The sequence below is a fragment of the Podarcis erhardii genome, assembly GCF_964252035.2.
Source record: "Podarcis erhardii genome assembly, chromosome: 3".
In the NCBI taxonomy this organism is placed as follows: Eukaryota; Metazoa; Chordata; class Lepidosauria; order Squamata; family Lacertidae; genus Podarcis; species Podarcis erhardii.
In genome coordinates, this window is record NC_138507.1 from 90,705,822 (window position 1) to 90,722,512 (window position 16,691).

General features: G+C 41.9%; 1 protein-coding gene across 1 annotated transcript in view; it reads right to left on the reverse strand.

Annotated features, from left to right (window-relative positions):
• ALK (ALK receptor tyrosine kinase) overlaps positions 1-16,691 on the reverse strand; it is a 608,021-nt gene that overhangs the window by 424,698 nt on the left and 166,632 nt on the right. Inside the window, exon 3 of the mRNA XM_081854122.1 lies at positions 2,504-2,662. Coding sequence (XP_081710248.1) covers positions 2,504-2,662 — 159 coding nt within the window. The remainder of the gene's footprint in view (positions 1-2,503; positions 2,663-16,691) is intronic.

Sequence of the window (16,691 nt, forward strand, 5' to 3'; positions counted from 1 at the left end):
TAAAATTCAGTGAACGGATTTGTACAAGAGTCACATGAAGTCACATTCATCAATTTAACTGAATTCATTTAAAGCCACTAGAGAGACATATCTGGCTGAGGCCTGAATCCAGAGCCAAATCAGGATCCATGCCTCATTCGAGTCAGGATGAGACAGTAGCAGGTGTTATCCTATGCTAGGAATGTCTCCCACCAGGATCTTCAAACAGAAATAGATGGTGGGACAAATTTACTCCTCCTACTCACCATCTATGAATGGAGTTGAAACGGGAGGCAGCTAATTGGAATCACATTTTCAGGAAACAAACAGTAGGGGTTGAAAATACTATGCCTAATTATTTAAGATAGAAGCAGACCACACACAATACTTCTGTGCCAAACAGCTGTAAGCAAAATGATTTAAAACTGAATGGAAAATGCTCGCTGAAAGAGCAAATTTTTCAAGTCATCATCTACAGACAGAAAAGGAAACAGCTAGCTGTGAATCACAAGACTACAGTTCTCCTGAAGAGGCTCTGTCAGGGTTCACCTGGAGTTTTAATGGTTACTCCCAGCCTGCTTATCTGACTCCACAGCCTTCATACAGCATTCCTAAAGCAACCCTTTTAGGGCCATTCCCCTTTTGGGGTCATCACAGCATTTTGAATTCATAACTTGCTAATGAAATGTTAGTGAGAGTGATCTTAAACCACAGTGCTCTAATTATTTACACTTTAGAGATAGTTCACAAATGTAGTCTCTTCACCAAATACCATCCTCATGATCAAATTTCAACTTGCGTGTAATGTGACTAGATACTTATTCCACGGTGGATTACAGCAAAATATCAACAAAATACAGAACAGGTCAATACCAACATTTCTTTTAAAAAACAAAAACAAATTTTGAACGCAGTAGGTGATACACCACAGTGGTAACATTACCTAACCTCTTCCAAATGCTTGCACAAAATAGTTGACTTAAACTGACACTGAAATCCAAGTAAAATTGGTGGCAGCCACACTTCTGAGTTGCAGGCTTTACAGAGGCCAAGCACTACCAATCCAAAGACTTCTTTTCTTGTCATGACACCATGTACTTCCCCTGGTGGTGAAACAACAAGAAGGGCCTCCTCCAGAGACAGGCTGGTAAAGAAAAAGGTGTTCCTTAGAGTTAAAAGAGATAAATGGAAATGCTTAGTGTGAATTTCTATTCCCAGGAGTTCCTAGAGGGCAGCCCTGATACTTGGGATAGTGCCTTCTCCTGGTGCGCAGTGGGGAAGAGCTAGAAAAGCAAGGATAACCCCTTAATCCCCATAATGACACATGGCTCAATAATCCCACCACTTCCCCAAGGAGCTATCTGAAGTTTGCGAAACTGAAAACAGCTCGTGAACACCAAAGCTCCAAAGGCAGCTGTCTGTGCTTCAAAATCTCTGCATAATACCACTTTCACATGCTTCTCACAGGCATCCCTTTGGGTCCCTCTCTCCTTCTGAAGGGAAGACCACAGAGGAAGAAAACGCAGCCATGGGAGAATCCACTGCTAGAGTTTTCCAGTTCATTGCCCTTCTAGGGAAGTAGTAATTTGAATGTCTGCTGACCAGCTTGTTGACCTCTCCTGTCTGAATAGGTGTGAACCACCTCTGGGGATGGGATGGGGAAAAGATGGAGCAAAGGCGACGTGAGGAGGAGAATGGAGAGGTAAAGAAATTTAAGAGCGAGAGGGGGAAAGATGTGAAGAGGAAAAGCTGAGCTCTTAAGCAGCACAGCTATGTCTCAGCCTTCAAAGTGGAAGCGCTGGATGGCTCCTCCATCTAGATGAGGCCATTTGAAGAAGGACCTTGCCTGCATGCCAGGAGGAGGCACCGTCCTAAGTTCTAAGACTGCCCTCTAGGATTCTCTGGGGAATAATTAGCAGTTTAATTAAGGAGCTTTTGTCAGAAGTCACAAGAAGTTTGAATGCCATTTGCATTAAAGCCCTGCAACTGAATTCAGAACACACACTTGCATGGAAATAGCATTGTTACACCATGGCCTGGTGTTGATCCTGAAGACATTTGAACAAAGAGGTTATAGCAAAATCTTAGGGCAGATTTCAATGTCTATGCTGTTTGTTTGGTGGTTGCCATTATCACACAATAGCCTGTTTGCTTAAAGTTTCATCACATATTCGTCTTGTCACTTTCTAACATTTGTTAACAGGAAGTCTTCACATGTGTATCACAGCTTGTTAAGAGATTTTTTTGAATCTATTCATTAACATATCAGTTCTGGCTTGGGTTGTACAAGTTATACAGGTAACACTTCCAGAGACTAATTGACTTAAAATGTTGTTCATAAGATTGCATGTCCTTCTTATTAGTCATGTATTTTTTTTTTCTTGTAACCTTTCATAGCAAACATTTTACATCTGCCCCAACACCTGCTGAGAAACAGACCATAAGCTCAAAATAAAATCCTATTCCTTTCGGAGTAATAAGACTTCGACCATCGTGTTCAGTGAATACAGATTGTTATTCTCACCTTCTGCTGAATTTTCAGAGTAATCCCTCTCTGGGCCATCCAAAAGACGGAGCCGTGAGAATTCATCTGCACTCACTCGGTGCCAGGATCTGTTATGTCCCTCCTTCATCGGTGGGGAATATTCTAGATCACAGTGCGATTCAAAATTGCAGTCAAAAACTGGAAAAAGGAAAGGAAAACAGAAAGAGAACATTCTAAAATAAATAATACAACTAACTCTGCCAACAAACAACAGATATTTCATTGCCATTGTTATAATTATTTTGCCCATTCCACATTAGGAAAACAGACCATATCACCATATGTTGAGGATATGTATTTTCTCACTGTGATTCAACTTCAGTCTGTACTGGGAAAGAAAATAGATCTCTACACCTAGGAATAAGATTTAGGAAAAGAAGCACATATGGCTATGCCGTGCCATCAGAGCTCCTGCTCCAATACATCTATTTCTATTTTTGTTTTATTCCTTGTCGAGATGGGCAGTCCATCTGCAGAAAGAGCTGCACAGAAACAATAAGAGGAGCAAACCAAATTAACGGCACCATTTCAAACATAGCATGTTGCTCTCCTTACTCCTTTTTCTTCTTTTATTTTGTTTTCTTAAAGAAGCACTAGATGAGGTATGTTTTTCCTTGAAATTGCAGTGGTAGTGTGTTTTAGTTCTGCTTAAATCTTCCCCGCCCCCTTTTTTTTGTGACTTGAATTATGTTTGCCCTCAGTCTACAGTTGGCCTAGAAATTTCAGAACTTTGGGGGTGGAAAACTGCTGCTCTTAGGAGATTTTCATTAACATCTATTCTTCTCGTCCCAGGATAAGATTAACCCAAATAATTGAAGTTGACACTAGCCAAACCAGCCAAGACATTTTTTAAACTTCAATTAGATTCTCTATTAAACATCTCATTTCTTTCCAGCCTGCATAGATTTATGATCTTCACCCCATTCTCTTGGAGGCATCATACCTTTTAATCCTAAGGTTAATACCCTCGCCCTTTCTCTGATCTATTTCAGATAATTCACCTGTTTAATGACAAAGTGAAATGAATGAGCCTTTTTACATTTTTCATTCTACTTTCTTTACCATACCATACTTTTGTGACATTGCTAGCACCTTGTTCACTCTGGGTACCCAGCAATAACACACCACCAAGCAGCACATCAACGAGGAGAGACATTTTCAAAGCAAGGTGGGCCAAATGTGTGGCAGCAGTGTGGGATGCCCGCCATACCTACTCTGAACCTCCATGTATTTATCAGCTTCATGCGCATGCAGCCCTGTTGTGTACAACCTGCAAAAGTTCTCTCCACATAAATGGGGAAAACTGGGTTCTTAGTTGCTTAGGGAGAGCCTGTGCATGTAATAAATTATATATGCATAGTCTCTGTGCACACAGAACTGATAGACACACAGAAGTCACAACTGAGGAAAGTAGATACAATCCTGCACTCGTGCACACACATTCAGTATACACAGTTTCTAACAGCGTGGGCTGGGTTTTCCTTAATATCAGAATTACTTCTTATGCCGTAAGCTATGGTGTCATGCTCACATTTGGCTGTCTCCTTAGTCTGTGATATGTAGGCACCAGCATGTGGACAGTCCTGCTTTTGGGTGGCCTCAGCGTCCCTTCCGGCTCTATGATTCTAGGAATTGCGAGGAGGTGAAGCTAAGCAGGTAAATGAGCCCAAAAAATAAGTGAGTCAGCAGGTAACAAAGCAGCTAGGCTGATAAGTTTGAAAGGAGATGAGCAGAGAGGCAATGAAGCATGGAAAGAAAAGGGCGGTGTTAGGGAATACCCGGGGGGGGGGCAGGGACCCAGATCTTTTGTTCCAGGCCACAGATCTCCTGCCCTTCCCCGACTCCCCTGATTTGTTTGGTTTTTTTAATGTGTCTATTGGCTGGCCAGTCACAAAACATAGTGCTGGTGAGACTGCAGCCACCCACCATATTAATTTATATTTTACCTTAAAATACACATAAGCAGCAGTCCTTTTCAACAGATTTTGGGCTGAGGGGAGACTGTTTCCCAAGTTGGCTGCCACATAAAAGGCCCTCCTCTAGATCAGGCATAGGCAAACTTGGACATCCAGATATTTTGGGACTACAACTCCCATCATCCCTAGCTAACAGGACCAGTGGTCAGGGATGGTGGGAGCTGTAGTCCCAAAACATCTGGAGGGCCCGAGTTTGCCTATGGCTGATCTAGATCGTTGCATGACTTCAGCAGACTGCGACACAACCAAGAGGGCCTCATGAAAATATCTTAGTAAGCGGACAGGTTCATAAAAGGGAAAGTGTTTGTTCAGGGAGCATCCATTCCACTCTTACCAACCACCTACTAAACCTGTTTAAATAGCAGCTGTTGGGGAGGGCACTAGCTTCTCTTCCTACCCCCATCAAGGCCATTCCACAGGGGAAGAAGAGGTTCAAACTCATTCCACACCCAATGAAAATTGCCACCCCTGCACATGCATATGTTATTCTCCCCAGCAGAGAAGCCTCAATTGGCTTCTTATAAAAATAACAGGCACTTAAATTGTACTTGGTATCCATAAAATTGATGTTTCTAGGCAGGCTGCAGTAAGACAGGCTTTAATTTGGTCATGTTAGTCTTTCTCGACAGTGCTTTCAATTAATGTTCGGGCCTATACTGGAAAATCAAAAGAAGGAATGACAAAATCACTACTGCCTAATGTCTGGTACATAGTATCTCATTATTCTCATAAGATTAATACTCCATATTCCTGGTCTGGTCTATCCTCAATACACGGAACTTTGAAAGGGATTTCAAACAGGACACATTTTCCTTTGAAAGGCACTGTATTTACTTTATGTAGCTTAAAGGTATGCTCTTAATTAAAAGCTCAGATGAAGCTAAGATTAGGAACCCAATTCAGCCAAAGTGCACATTATACATACTGTATATAACCTCATTTGTAAGCTGCCCATTCTTTTGTTCCTACCATTTTTTAGTTTGCTATCACAAAAATGTACTGTAGAAAACATGTGATTTCTTTTAGCACTTGTGAGTGGTGAGTTGTTCATAATTAGAATTACTATTTATACAAGTTGAGGAACATTTCTAATGCAACACCACAAAGTCCTGTTTCAGTGTATGTCAAATACTTGCTATTTAGCTTGGGTGTGGTGTGAGGTGCATTCAGCCCTTTGAAGCTGTTCATGTTTAAATAAAAGCCACCTTTTCCTCCAAGCTGAGGAAAGAAAATATGTAAGGGAAAGTAATTAAATTTAATAGAAAAACCAGGAGAGTTTTCCTTTTTATGCCACCTCTAAAAGACATGACTAGATATGGAATTTTAGGAAGTAGCTACAGTGCATACTCAGTAGCTTTGTGCAGTGAGATTTCCAAAAGATTTATATCAGTATATGTTTATGCAGCAGCTGTATGAAATCCACAGATCGTAAAGCCTTGGGAGGAATTGCTACGGTCCGGTGAATCACAAATCCAGATTCTCCATTTACACTAAAACAAAAGGCTTTCCTTTTCAAGTCTTTTGCCAAAGGCACCAAAAGTTTAGGAAACTACAAAAAAGCGACAATTTATTACAAACTGTCTACCAGCACAATTCATCAGAAATCATTTTTTTGGTCTTCGTTAGAGTTGTTCTTCAGAAATGAATATATCTCTGTATCAAACTGAGGCTGCAATCTTTAGCATAAGTCTAAGGCGTAAACCTTGTTTGTTTGTTTGTTTGTTTGTTTGCTTAAATTTGTGTACCACTCTTCATTTGAGATCGCAGGATGGTTCACACCATAGAAATACAAAATGAAAACACACACCCCAAAACTCAAGAACAAAAAATGTTGAGGTCTGTGGGATTTACTAAACACGTTCAGGACTCGACTGCCATGGTAAATATTGTGCAGGGGAGAGAAAAGGCGAATCTCTTAAAAGAGAAATGGGTGCATAGCACAGAATGAGAAACGACACGCACAAAGCTCAAATCATCTAGTCCAGTGGTTCCTAATTAGTGGTCTGCAGATCCCAGGGGGTCTGCATAACCCACCCAGGGGTCCATGGTACTTACCCATCAACTGTCCAGGACCTCCCGTTTGAAGGGGGCCTGTACTCTCACACAAGATTGCAGCACCCAAAAAACATACATTTTGGGAAACCATGCTCTTCCACAAGTCATGTGACATGTTGGAAGGCGAGGTGGCTCCATTCACATAACAAAAACTACCACAGAGATACCACTGTTTTCAAAAGTAGGGGTCCATGGTTTGACTTTTGAAAAACCAGGGGTCTACAGTACTTAGCTAATTCGGAACGACTGATGTAATCCTGTCCATTCAAGATCTGACACTTTAGTTCTGAGGTGTTTTGAATGGACAGGCCTCTGAGCATACTGATGTGCCTGTGTTCTGGCATGCTGTTTGGTCAGCATGTCTAGACTGCAAGTATCAGGCTGTTATTTAATTTCATTTGCATTTTTATTGGCTGTTCTGGGGTATGAAGAGTTTGCTGGGAAACCACAAGCATGTGACCCATGATCAACCTCATGCTCCCATTCCAGGGGAATTCATATACTCCCTTTCAATATATAGCCCATGTTCACTACTGCAAGGAGCAAAGCTAGGCCTATAATTCACACTGGCCTGGGCAAGTCTAATCCACAAATACTTGCATAAGTACAAGCAGTATGGACAATGCTGAGACATTTTTACTACAGTAAGTCCTGCTAAATAAATATTCAAGGATATGCATTAGGGAGGAGACAGTGTTTAAATTGCTTTCTTGGGAGAAGTACTGTTTGGTGAGCCCTGGGGACCTCTATTAACACTGGCTAACCTCTATATACTTAATTTATAATGCCCATAAGCTTTTAATTCATGACAGGGAAGTGACATATTGATTTTCCAGTTACTAATTTCAAAAGCAAAGCCGGTTTGAAAGTTTCCCTATTTGCCTTTTGACAATACCTCTCCCACCTCCCTAAGAAGGTGCATGAAGGTGGTATCAGAGGTGCATCCTGCTCCCTGACTCTTCCCATTCTGGTAATTGAATGTATCTTCAGAGACCTAGAATGGGAAGGCAGGCATCCACACACATCTGGGAAAGGTGATCCAACTGCTAGCATTGATTTCAGTGTGGGATAATTGATACGTTTGCTCTTGGGGTCAAGGAGTAATCCTGGGGTGGGAGCTGCATGGGCAAGCTGAATACATGCAGCAAGGAATTCAGAGATGCACCTGAAGATTCACTAGGAATGGAGATGGGGCGATCTCTTCCTAGACCCTTTCAAGTAGAGGGGCTAATTTGCCCTGGCTCTAACATATATGGGACCGGAGGTTTTCACAAATAACTATTTAGGATTTAAATTTAATTGAAATTCCTTCATTGTAAGGAGTTGGACTTGATGACTCTTGGGGTCCCTTCCAACTGTACAATTCAGTGGTCCTGTGTCTTTGCTTTTCAATGAGACATTGCTAAACTAGTCCAAATCAATCAATCAACCTTTTTATTCGACCGTCAGTCAGAAAAAAAATACAAATACATTTGTCAATACACAGTTAAAACATCCAGGAAGATTTTAGAGCTTAGCCAACACTAAAAGGGCTAAACAGATAGCCCCATGTCAATACAGTCAATTATGGTCTTGCGACGCTTAAAGGCTAAAAAAAGAAATTTGGCCACCAAGAAAGGTATAGCGCTAGTGACATTATTCAGCAAGTGTAAAACCTGGTTTTCTCTGGGTAGGAAGCTAAGTTGACATAGGAGTGGATCTATAAAGTTTTGTCTAAGCTCTGCATAAGAAGGGCAAGGCAGGAGAATGTGTTCGGTGGACTCAACCACACCGATAGCACAATGACAGGTTCTCTGGGCGTATGGTACTCCCCTGTACCTTCCCCACAATATTGCAGAGTCAAGGACATTTAATCTAGCCGCTGTAAGAAGTCTGCGGAATTCCACATAGTGGATTTCTGCAAGGTAGGGGGCTGGTATGGTCTGATAAATCTGGTCCCCTAGGAACATCCCTGGTTTTACCTGGGCTATGTCCTCTTGTCTGGCAATATCACTCAGTCTCCGGGAGATCACATCTCTAGCTTGATTGTACGTCATAGACTCAAAGTAAAGGTGAGACAATCCGCAGGATTGAACCTCGTTAATGACCTACCTTTCCCACGATGATTGAAAATAATCCCTCAGTATCAAGGGGGCAACACCCACTGGTTTAAAACAAAGCTTGAGCCATAGCCAGAGCTTCGTCTTCAAGGCCACATACTGTAGAGCTTGCCAGCCGACCTCTAATCTCATGACCGCATCCGCTACCGAGGGGGGAATCCTAAGGATGGCTCTAAGGAATCGCGTTTGAATAGAACCCAGTTTCAAAAAATCCCTACGGGAACCTAAAGAAATGCCCACCAAAAGAAGGGGGAGGATTTTCATTTGAAAGAGTCTCAAAGCTAACTTCACTGATTGGGCCTGATTCTTAGCATATAGAGATCTAATCTGGATGGCTGCTTTAGATGCATTAGTTGTTATATAGTCTCTATGGGCCAGAAAAGACCTATTTGACCGTATTACTTGTCCCAGATATTTAAAGCAGTTAACCTGCTCTAGGGGAATCCCGTTCATTGACCATCGATGGAGTCTCGGTCGGGCAGAGAAGACCATGATCTTGGTCTTAGCGTAGTTGGGTTGGAGCTCATGCTGAACACAGTATTCATGCAGAGCTTGCAGCATTCTCCTCAGTCCAATAGGGGATCTGGCAAGAAGTGCGGCGTCATCCGCGTACAGAAGAACATTCAGAGATCGGCCTGCTAATTTGGGGGGGTGGAATGCATCATTGGCCATGTGAGTCACCAGTGAGTTAATGTAAAAACTAAACAATGCTGGGGCCAGTAGACAACCCTGTCTTACCCCTCTAGTGGTGGTAACAGGGTTGGAGACTAGGCCTTTATTGTCTAGCCTGATTCTCAAAGAGGTGTTTGTATGGAGGATAATCAGATGAAGGAGACGACGATCGATCTTTGTAGCAGCCAATTTTGTCCATAGCTGCTTTCTAGAAATTCGATCAAATGCCTGCTTAAGGTCAATAAAAGCCACATGAAGGACCTTTGGGGCTTTGCCGGCATACTTTTCCGCCAGGTGATTCAAGGTTAATATTTGGTCTGTGGTAGATCTTCCAGGGCGAAAGCCCGCCTGTTCATCAGCAATGATATTGTCGTCCTCCATCCATTTCGATATTTTGTTTAGCAGGTACCTCGAGTAAATCTTCCCAATGACATTTAGCAAGCTGATTGGCCTAAAGTTGCTCGGCTCTGTACGTGGGCCTTTCTTATGTATTAATACAATCAACGCCGAGCTCCAGCTTGAGGGAAATTTTGCTGTTTTGTTTATATACGTGTAAAGTGCTGCTAGAAGTGGGATCCACCAATCTTTATTTGCTTTGATGGCATCAATAGATATAAGGTCATCACCAGGGGCCTTGCCTGCTTTAAATCGGTCTATGAGCATTTCAACTTCAGGGCATGTAACCGGGTCCCAATCGGGCAGTGCTTCCGGCTCCACCGTATCTCCGCAGGCATTGTGGGCTGCATACAGATCAGCGAAATATCTTTCCCAAGTGTCCGCTGAGATGTGGGGTTCTATTCTTGCAAGCGGCCTACCCAGGTATCTGGAAATTAACTGCCAAAAAGAGGCTGGATTTCTATTCTCTGCAGCTATCAAAAGGTTGTTCCAATTGTTTCTTTCTGCCTCGAGCTTCTTTTCCTTTAATAGGGCTTTGTAACTTCTCTTAAGGGTGATAAGACGGTTATTTAGCATGGGGTCATTTGATGCTCTGTATGCCAACCATTCATTATACAGATGATTCTTGAAGTTTTTGCACTCCTCATCGAACCATTTTTTGTGAAGAGACTGTTTACCATACTTTGTGGGGAACCGAGCTAGTGTTGGTTTTAGAAGTTCTACTAAATCGTCATATATTGGTAGAGGCTTGTCCGCCTGCATAAGGGAAGCCCTTTTTACTTGGAGCTGATCAGACCAGAGAAGTTCGTTCAACTGCTGGGCCGAGTTGGAGGTCCATTTAAGGGCTGTAGGTCTTATCTCCAGATAATCATTTGATAGGTGCACAAAGGAGTGTCTAACAAGTTCGTCAGCCAGAGTCAAGGAAATTTCTAGAGGGAAGTGATCACTTCCAATCTTGTAGCCACCTTAAAGCTGGATATTTTGGGGGTAAGGTCGGGAGATATCCATACAAAATCAATAGTGGAAGCACGTGAACCTGACCAATAGGTGAATTCGGCAGGGTAGTCCGAGCTGACTGCCCCATTTAGTAAAAGGAAATTGAGGGCCAGCAAGGTTTGCCTGCATTTGAAACCTGCGTAAGTGGCTATGTTATCTTTGAATTTCCTTGGTAAAAGATCTGTGGTCATAAGAGGTGAAGAAGGGTACTTGTTAAATTTAGAGAATAAGATTTGGTCAGTATGTGACAGGCGTCCATTAAAATCTCCCGCCAACAGAAAAGTGGCTTCTGGGTATTTATCAGAAAGCGTTTCCAATGTCACTTGGATTTCCTGTGTCTTTGCTTTTCAATGAGACATTGCTAAACTAGTCCAAATAAAACACCTGTGGCCTGGTGTATCTTTGGCCAGGGTTCTTTTTCATCCTAGAATCACATTCTAATCAAGATCAGGAATTCTGATCCAGGGTACATTTGAGAAGGCTAAAAAATATTTAGGTTCACTGGTCACAAAATGGTAGTGCAAGGGCAAAGTCAGTAAAAAAATCAATGAAATGAAATGAAATAGTGACAGATGAAAGTGGAGATTAGAATAATCAGCTGCCAATTACTGACATCATTTTCTATGGATATCTAATCTTTATTTAATAATGGCTAAATTCTTTGCCACAATAATTTTTTTTGTGGCAGGGAGTTCCAGAGTTCAGCTTTAATTCTATAGATCTGTAAAGCTGCAATGGAAGATGCTCAATAGCTTTGTGGAGGAAGACAGCCTTGAAGTCTAAAGAGGAGCTCAGCCTTTAAAAAACCTGCTCTCAATCTTTTGGGTGTTAACTGAAAATTCGAAGGTCTGGGTTGTCTGAAGCACATGAGATGAACACGTCTGAAATCCTGGAAAACTGCTGTCAGTCAGTGCTGGCTTTGATGGACCAATGCCCTAATTTGATATAAGGCAGTTTGTTGGTGTGTGTCACTTTTGCATGGGTTCAAAGTGAGTCTACTCCATCCTGTTCCTTCCTTAACTTGTAATTTTCTTTTTAAATCCACATGTAAATTCAGTTATTTGCATATTTTCTCTCAAAATATGCTTCTCTAAACACATTGCTTCCAAATATACCTTTTTTAAAAAAATGCACGTTGATACTTTCCCTTTAGCTGAGAACTATATCAGAACGTTTGAGAAGTACAAAAGCTGGTGGATAACTATCTGCACATTAGTCTGTGATATGTAGATCAATTCAGTTCCTATAGGAATTCAAAAATATTGAGTCGCTCAACCATTCCTACATGTACTAGAGTAGATATTGGCTACAGGCCTAAAAGAGCAGGAAAGGGATTACTGCTTCTGTTTGCCTCAGTGAGTACAGGAGGGCATGAGAGTACAGTCACTGAGTCAGCTAAGCCAGGCACTATCTCTCAGATGAACCTTTTTTAAAAAAAAAAGAAAAAAAAGGATAAACTTTTAAGGATAAGGATAAACTGTGATATTCTCATGTGTTCCCTCTTAGGCTCTTTGAAGGTAGGGTAGGACATAAGATGTTGTGAACTGCCTTGAGATCTATGAGCCTCTTGGGCTTGCCAATTGGAAGGTCAGTGGTTCGAATCACCGCAACGGAGTGAGCTCCTGTTGCTCTGTTCCAGCTCCTGCCAACCTAGCAGTTCGAAAGCATGCCAGTGCAAGTAGATAAATAGGTACTGCTGTGGCAGGAAGGTAACCGGCGTTTCCGTGCACTCTGGTTTCTGTCATGGTGTTCTGCTGCACCAGAGCAGTTTATTCATGCTGGCCACATGACCTGGAAAGCTGCCTACGGACAAACACTGGCTCCCTCGGCCTGAAAGCGAGATGAGAGCCACAACCCAAGAGTCACCTTTGACTGGAGTTAACTGTCCAGGGGTCCTTTACCTTTACCTTATAGGGCGGTATATAAATTTAATAAATAAAAATGACAAACAAACAAATACAATATCAATTAAAAACAGCATATAAACCACAAAAAATGGCAATGGTAAATTAATAGTAACGCATTCTAAAAACAAATCAAATTGAGTGATAAGGTTAACCCGTGTCATGCAATGCAAAGTTCACCACAGTTGCAGAACACAGATATGAGAAAAGTGGCGGATGCATTCAGAAAGAAACAAATTTCACAATCTTCTCAAAAGGTTTCTCAGTACTGGGCATTGGTCCACATGTAGATACCTGAACTTGGATCATATATATGGAATGGTCAATTTGTCTTAGCTATACTAAGCACTGGCATAGCATTGCATCATTTATCATTTTATGAATAATTTCACAGCAGAGTGGATTAATAATTACCTCAGCTGAGCCAAGAAGTAAAATACAAGGCTGGGTGCTGAGCATCATGTAAACCTCAAGTTAGAGTACTATCAGCAATGGAAACTGGAGATGCAACACTAAGTCAATACTGAGAGAATGTTTAAGAAGCTCTTGGCTTCAAGATCTCAAGCACTTGCCAATATGAGAGGGAGTAAGTGCAACAGGCCAGTGAGAAAATCATTCTAAGAACTGGGAACCTGGCCATGAGCCAACTGAAATTAATTGAGTGCCTTTAATGACCTCAATGGAATTTGGATTGGCTTTGAAAGAAGGAGTAGGCAATAGTGGAAAACTTACTGACTACATGTTGCCTTGCCTTGAGTAAAACAAAGTGCATCCGTTATAATCTTGGGGAACGGCACAGTTTGGTCAGTCCAGATGATGCCATCACATCTCAAGTCCTAAGTATACTTACAGCAGAGTTTTCCCAGCCTTTTCATGTTGGTGACACACCTTTTAGACATGCATCATTTTGCAACACAGTAATTCAGTTTTACTAGCACATCAGAGGTTAAACTAACCCCTTTACAGCCCTGGGAGTGTTTGTGCGACACACTTACACACTGCAGCAACACACAGTTTGGAAAGCTCTGACTTACAGGCAAGTTTTGTGCCTAGCCCTATATTTCTACCGGCAGTGCTTTTCTTCTAGAAAAAAAAGTGCTAGTACTCACCATGAAGTTGTTACAGTAAGTGCCAGACTTTTAAATAGTGCTTTTCTTCTAGAAAAAAGGTGTACTGCATGCCCTTGAGTACCCCCAGAAAAAGAAGAAGAATTTGGATTTGATATCCCACTTTATCACTACCCTGAGGAGTCTCAAAGCAGCTAACAATCTCCTTTTCCCTTCCTCCCCCACAACAAACATTCTGTGAGGTGAGTGGGGCTGAGAGACTTCAGAGAAGTGTGACTGGCCCAAGGTCACCCAGCAGCTGCATGTGGAGGAGCGGGGAAGCGAACCCCGTTCACCAGATTACGAGTCCACTGCTCTTAACCACTACACCACACTGGCTGCTGGGCTGGGCTACACTTCTGAAGTGGTAAAGATTTTCCCCCCTCTCTTCCTGAAACCTCCCCTCAAAAGCTCTGACCAATGCCATAAGACTCCTCTTCCAGACTGGTTTGGGAGGAGTGTTTTTTAACTTCATGGCACACAGACCCTTGAACATAAACTTGTCCTCAAGTTTGCTTATTTCTTCTTTCCTCCTAATCCATTTTCTTTTTGTGTTGTGTATTTTTATATTGTAATAAAATAAAATAAAAATAAAATTTATATTGTGTGGGACGCGGGTGGCGCTGTGGGTAAAACCTCAGTGCCTAGGACTTGCTGATCGTAAGGTCGGCGGTTCAAATCCCCACGGCGGGGTGAGCTCCCGTCGTTTGGTCCCAGCTTCTGCCCACCGAGCAGTTCAAAAGCACCCTTAAGTGCAAGTAGATAAATAGGTACCGCTTTATATTGGGAAGGTAAACGGCGTTTCCGTGTGCGGCGCTGGTGCTGGCTCACCAGCTGCAGCTTCGTCACGCTGGCCACGTGACCCGGAAGTGTCTTCGGACGGCACCGGCTCTCGGCCTCTTGAGATGAGCGTGCAACCCTAGAGTCGGACACGACTGGCCCGTACGGGCAGGGGTACCTTTACCTTTACCTTATTTTTATATTGTAAGCCAGAGAGGAAGATTTAAAAAAAAAAACTTTCTGTAAACTGCTTTGGGTGGGCGTGGGGGGGATAAAAATTATTTAAATAAATAAAATAAAAGCAATCCTCCCTGTAGGTTTCTATAACATCTTAGGGGCTCAAACAGGCTAGTTCTCTCAAACCTCCATCCTTGCCCTCGAAATTCTCAGTGTTTGATGGCTCAATCATTCTCACCATTCAGATTCTGGAACTCATAGCTCTTTCCTGCTCCTTCTTCCTTTTAACTTCCAAACTGATATGCTTCTGTAAAGCTACAGATGCTACTGCATATGCATAAACCACTACTTTAACTTTTGCTCAGCCCTATTTCACTTCCAAACTGATAGACAATGGGCTGTTCAAGTCTGGCATTAGAAGGAAGGTGATACTGAATAAAGAAGCTGTGTTCTGACTGACATGACCAGTAATCAACATCAGTTATTCATCCACTAATGGAAATAGGTGGTATTAACAGTAAACAGTGAGGAGTGCCTAAACACCTGTTACTATATCATTCCTGCTGCAGTTTCAAAGAAGCTGATGACTTTCTCTTGTGACTATAATATGCAATTTTAGAAATGCAGTCAAGACTCAAGCATTCAACGTTTCCCTTCTCCTCTGTGTATGTGTGTGTGGGTGTGTATTGCAGGGGAGGGGGAATACTATAAAAATAATTTATTTCAGCTTTCAATCAATTAACAGAACAAGGAAAAAAATAATTAAGAAGACTAATATTTCCTCACTTCAGCAGTGCCAGTCACTTAATTAGAAGGGTCCCATCAGACTATTAGGCAAACAAAGTTTTAATAGAAGTTTTTATTAACACACACTTGTAATCTTAATCAGGCAACAAGGCTGTGAACTGTTAGGAAATGATTTATTCATTCCTTATATGGGAGTGGAGAGATCTTTAGAAAAAGAGGCCTGTGAGGTTTGAAAGGCCTTAAACAAATAGTTTAACCGCACTTTAGCTCAGTTTTAAAATCTGCAAAATGGCAGTGTGTGTGCATTAATGGGGCAATATTCATTTATGTACATGCTAATACAACAAATGGAGTTATGTTAGGGTTTAAACTTTATTTAAACTTCTAAACCAAATATTTTATGCTGGATGAAATGATTAATATATTAGAAGGCACAAGAAGAAGAAAAATCTGTTAGCCTAAGACGAAACTAGAGGGTTCTCATTGTTCAGGTGGATACAAAAGCAGGGAGCAGATATTCTCTGCCATTTGAACAAATGTGTACTGTACAACATAAAAGGCTAAGACATAAATTTAGAGAAATATGTGATGCCTTCACACACGTAGGTCAAACTTTTTCCTCAAGCAGATAATTAGAGGCTTGGGGTGAGTAAATCTTATTAGCCTTTTTCCACCTCATCTGTTCCCACAAGAGGCTGGCAATAGATTCATCCTCCTTCATCTTCCAAAAGGAATGCTGAATATAGCCTTTCCGGAAGCCACAAGGACTGCAAGAATGCCTATGCAGGACCCATATTACTCTGAAAGAAACCACTATAATAAAGTCCATACTGACTCCATAGTGAAGTCAGACGCCAAACATCAGTTAAAAGATGGCGCCAGTGACTCACATGCCCTTTTGCAGTTGGCTTACCAGACTGGTGTTTTCAACAAACCAGTGATGGCAGGTTTTGCAATAATTACATCATCATAATACCATTTGAAGTGTCTGCAATTTCTCCTGCTTTGTCCATTACAATTATGTCAGTGCAGGAACCAAGGATGCTGCCTTGTACAGAGTCAGGCAACTGGTGCATCTGCTCTGTGTTGTCTACACTGATTGGGATTTCAGGCAGGGGTCTCTCTCAGTTCCACCAAGAGTTGCCAGGGATTGAACCTAAGACTTTCTACATGCAAAGCAGATGCTCAGCCATTGAGCTATGGCCCTTCCTTTAAACACAGACAAGTGGTACCCGACCCACAAACAGACCTAGCTATAT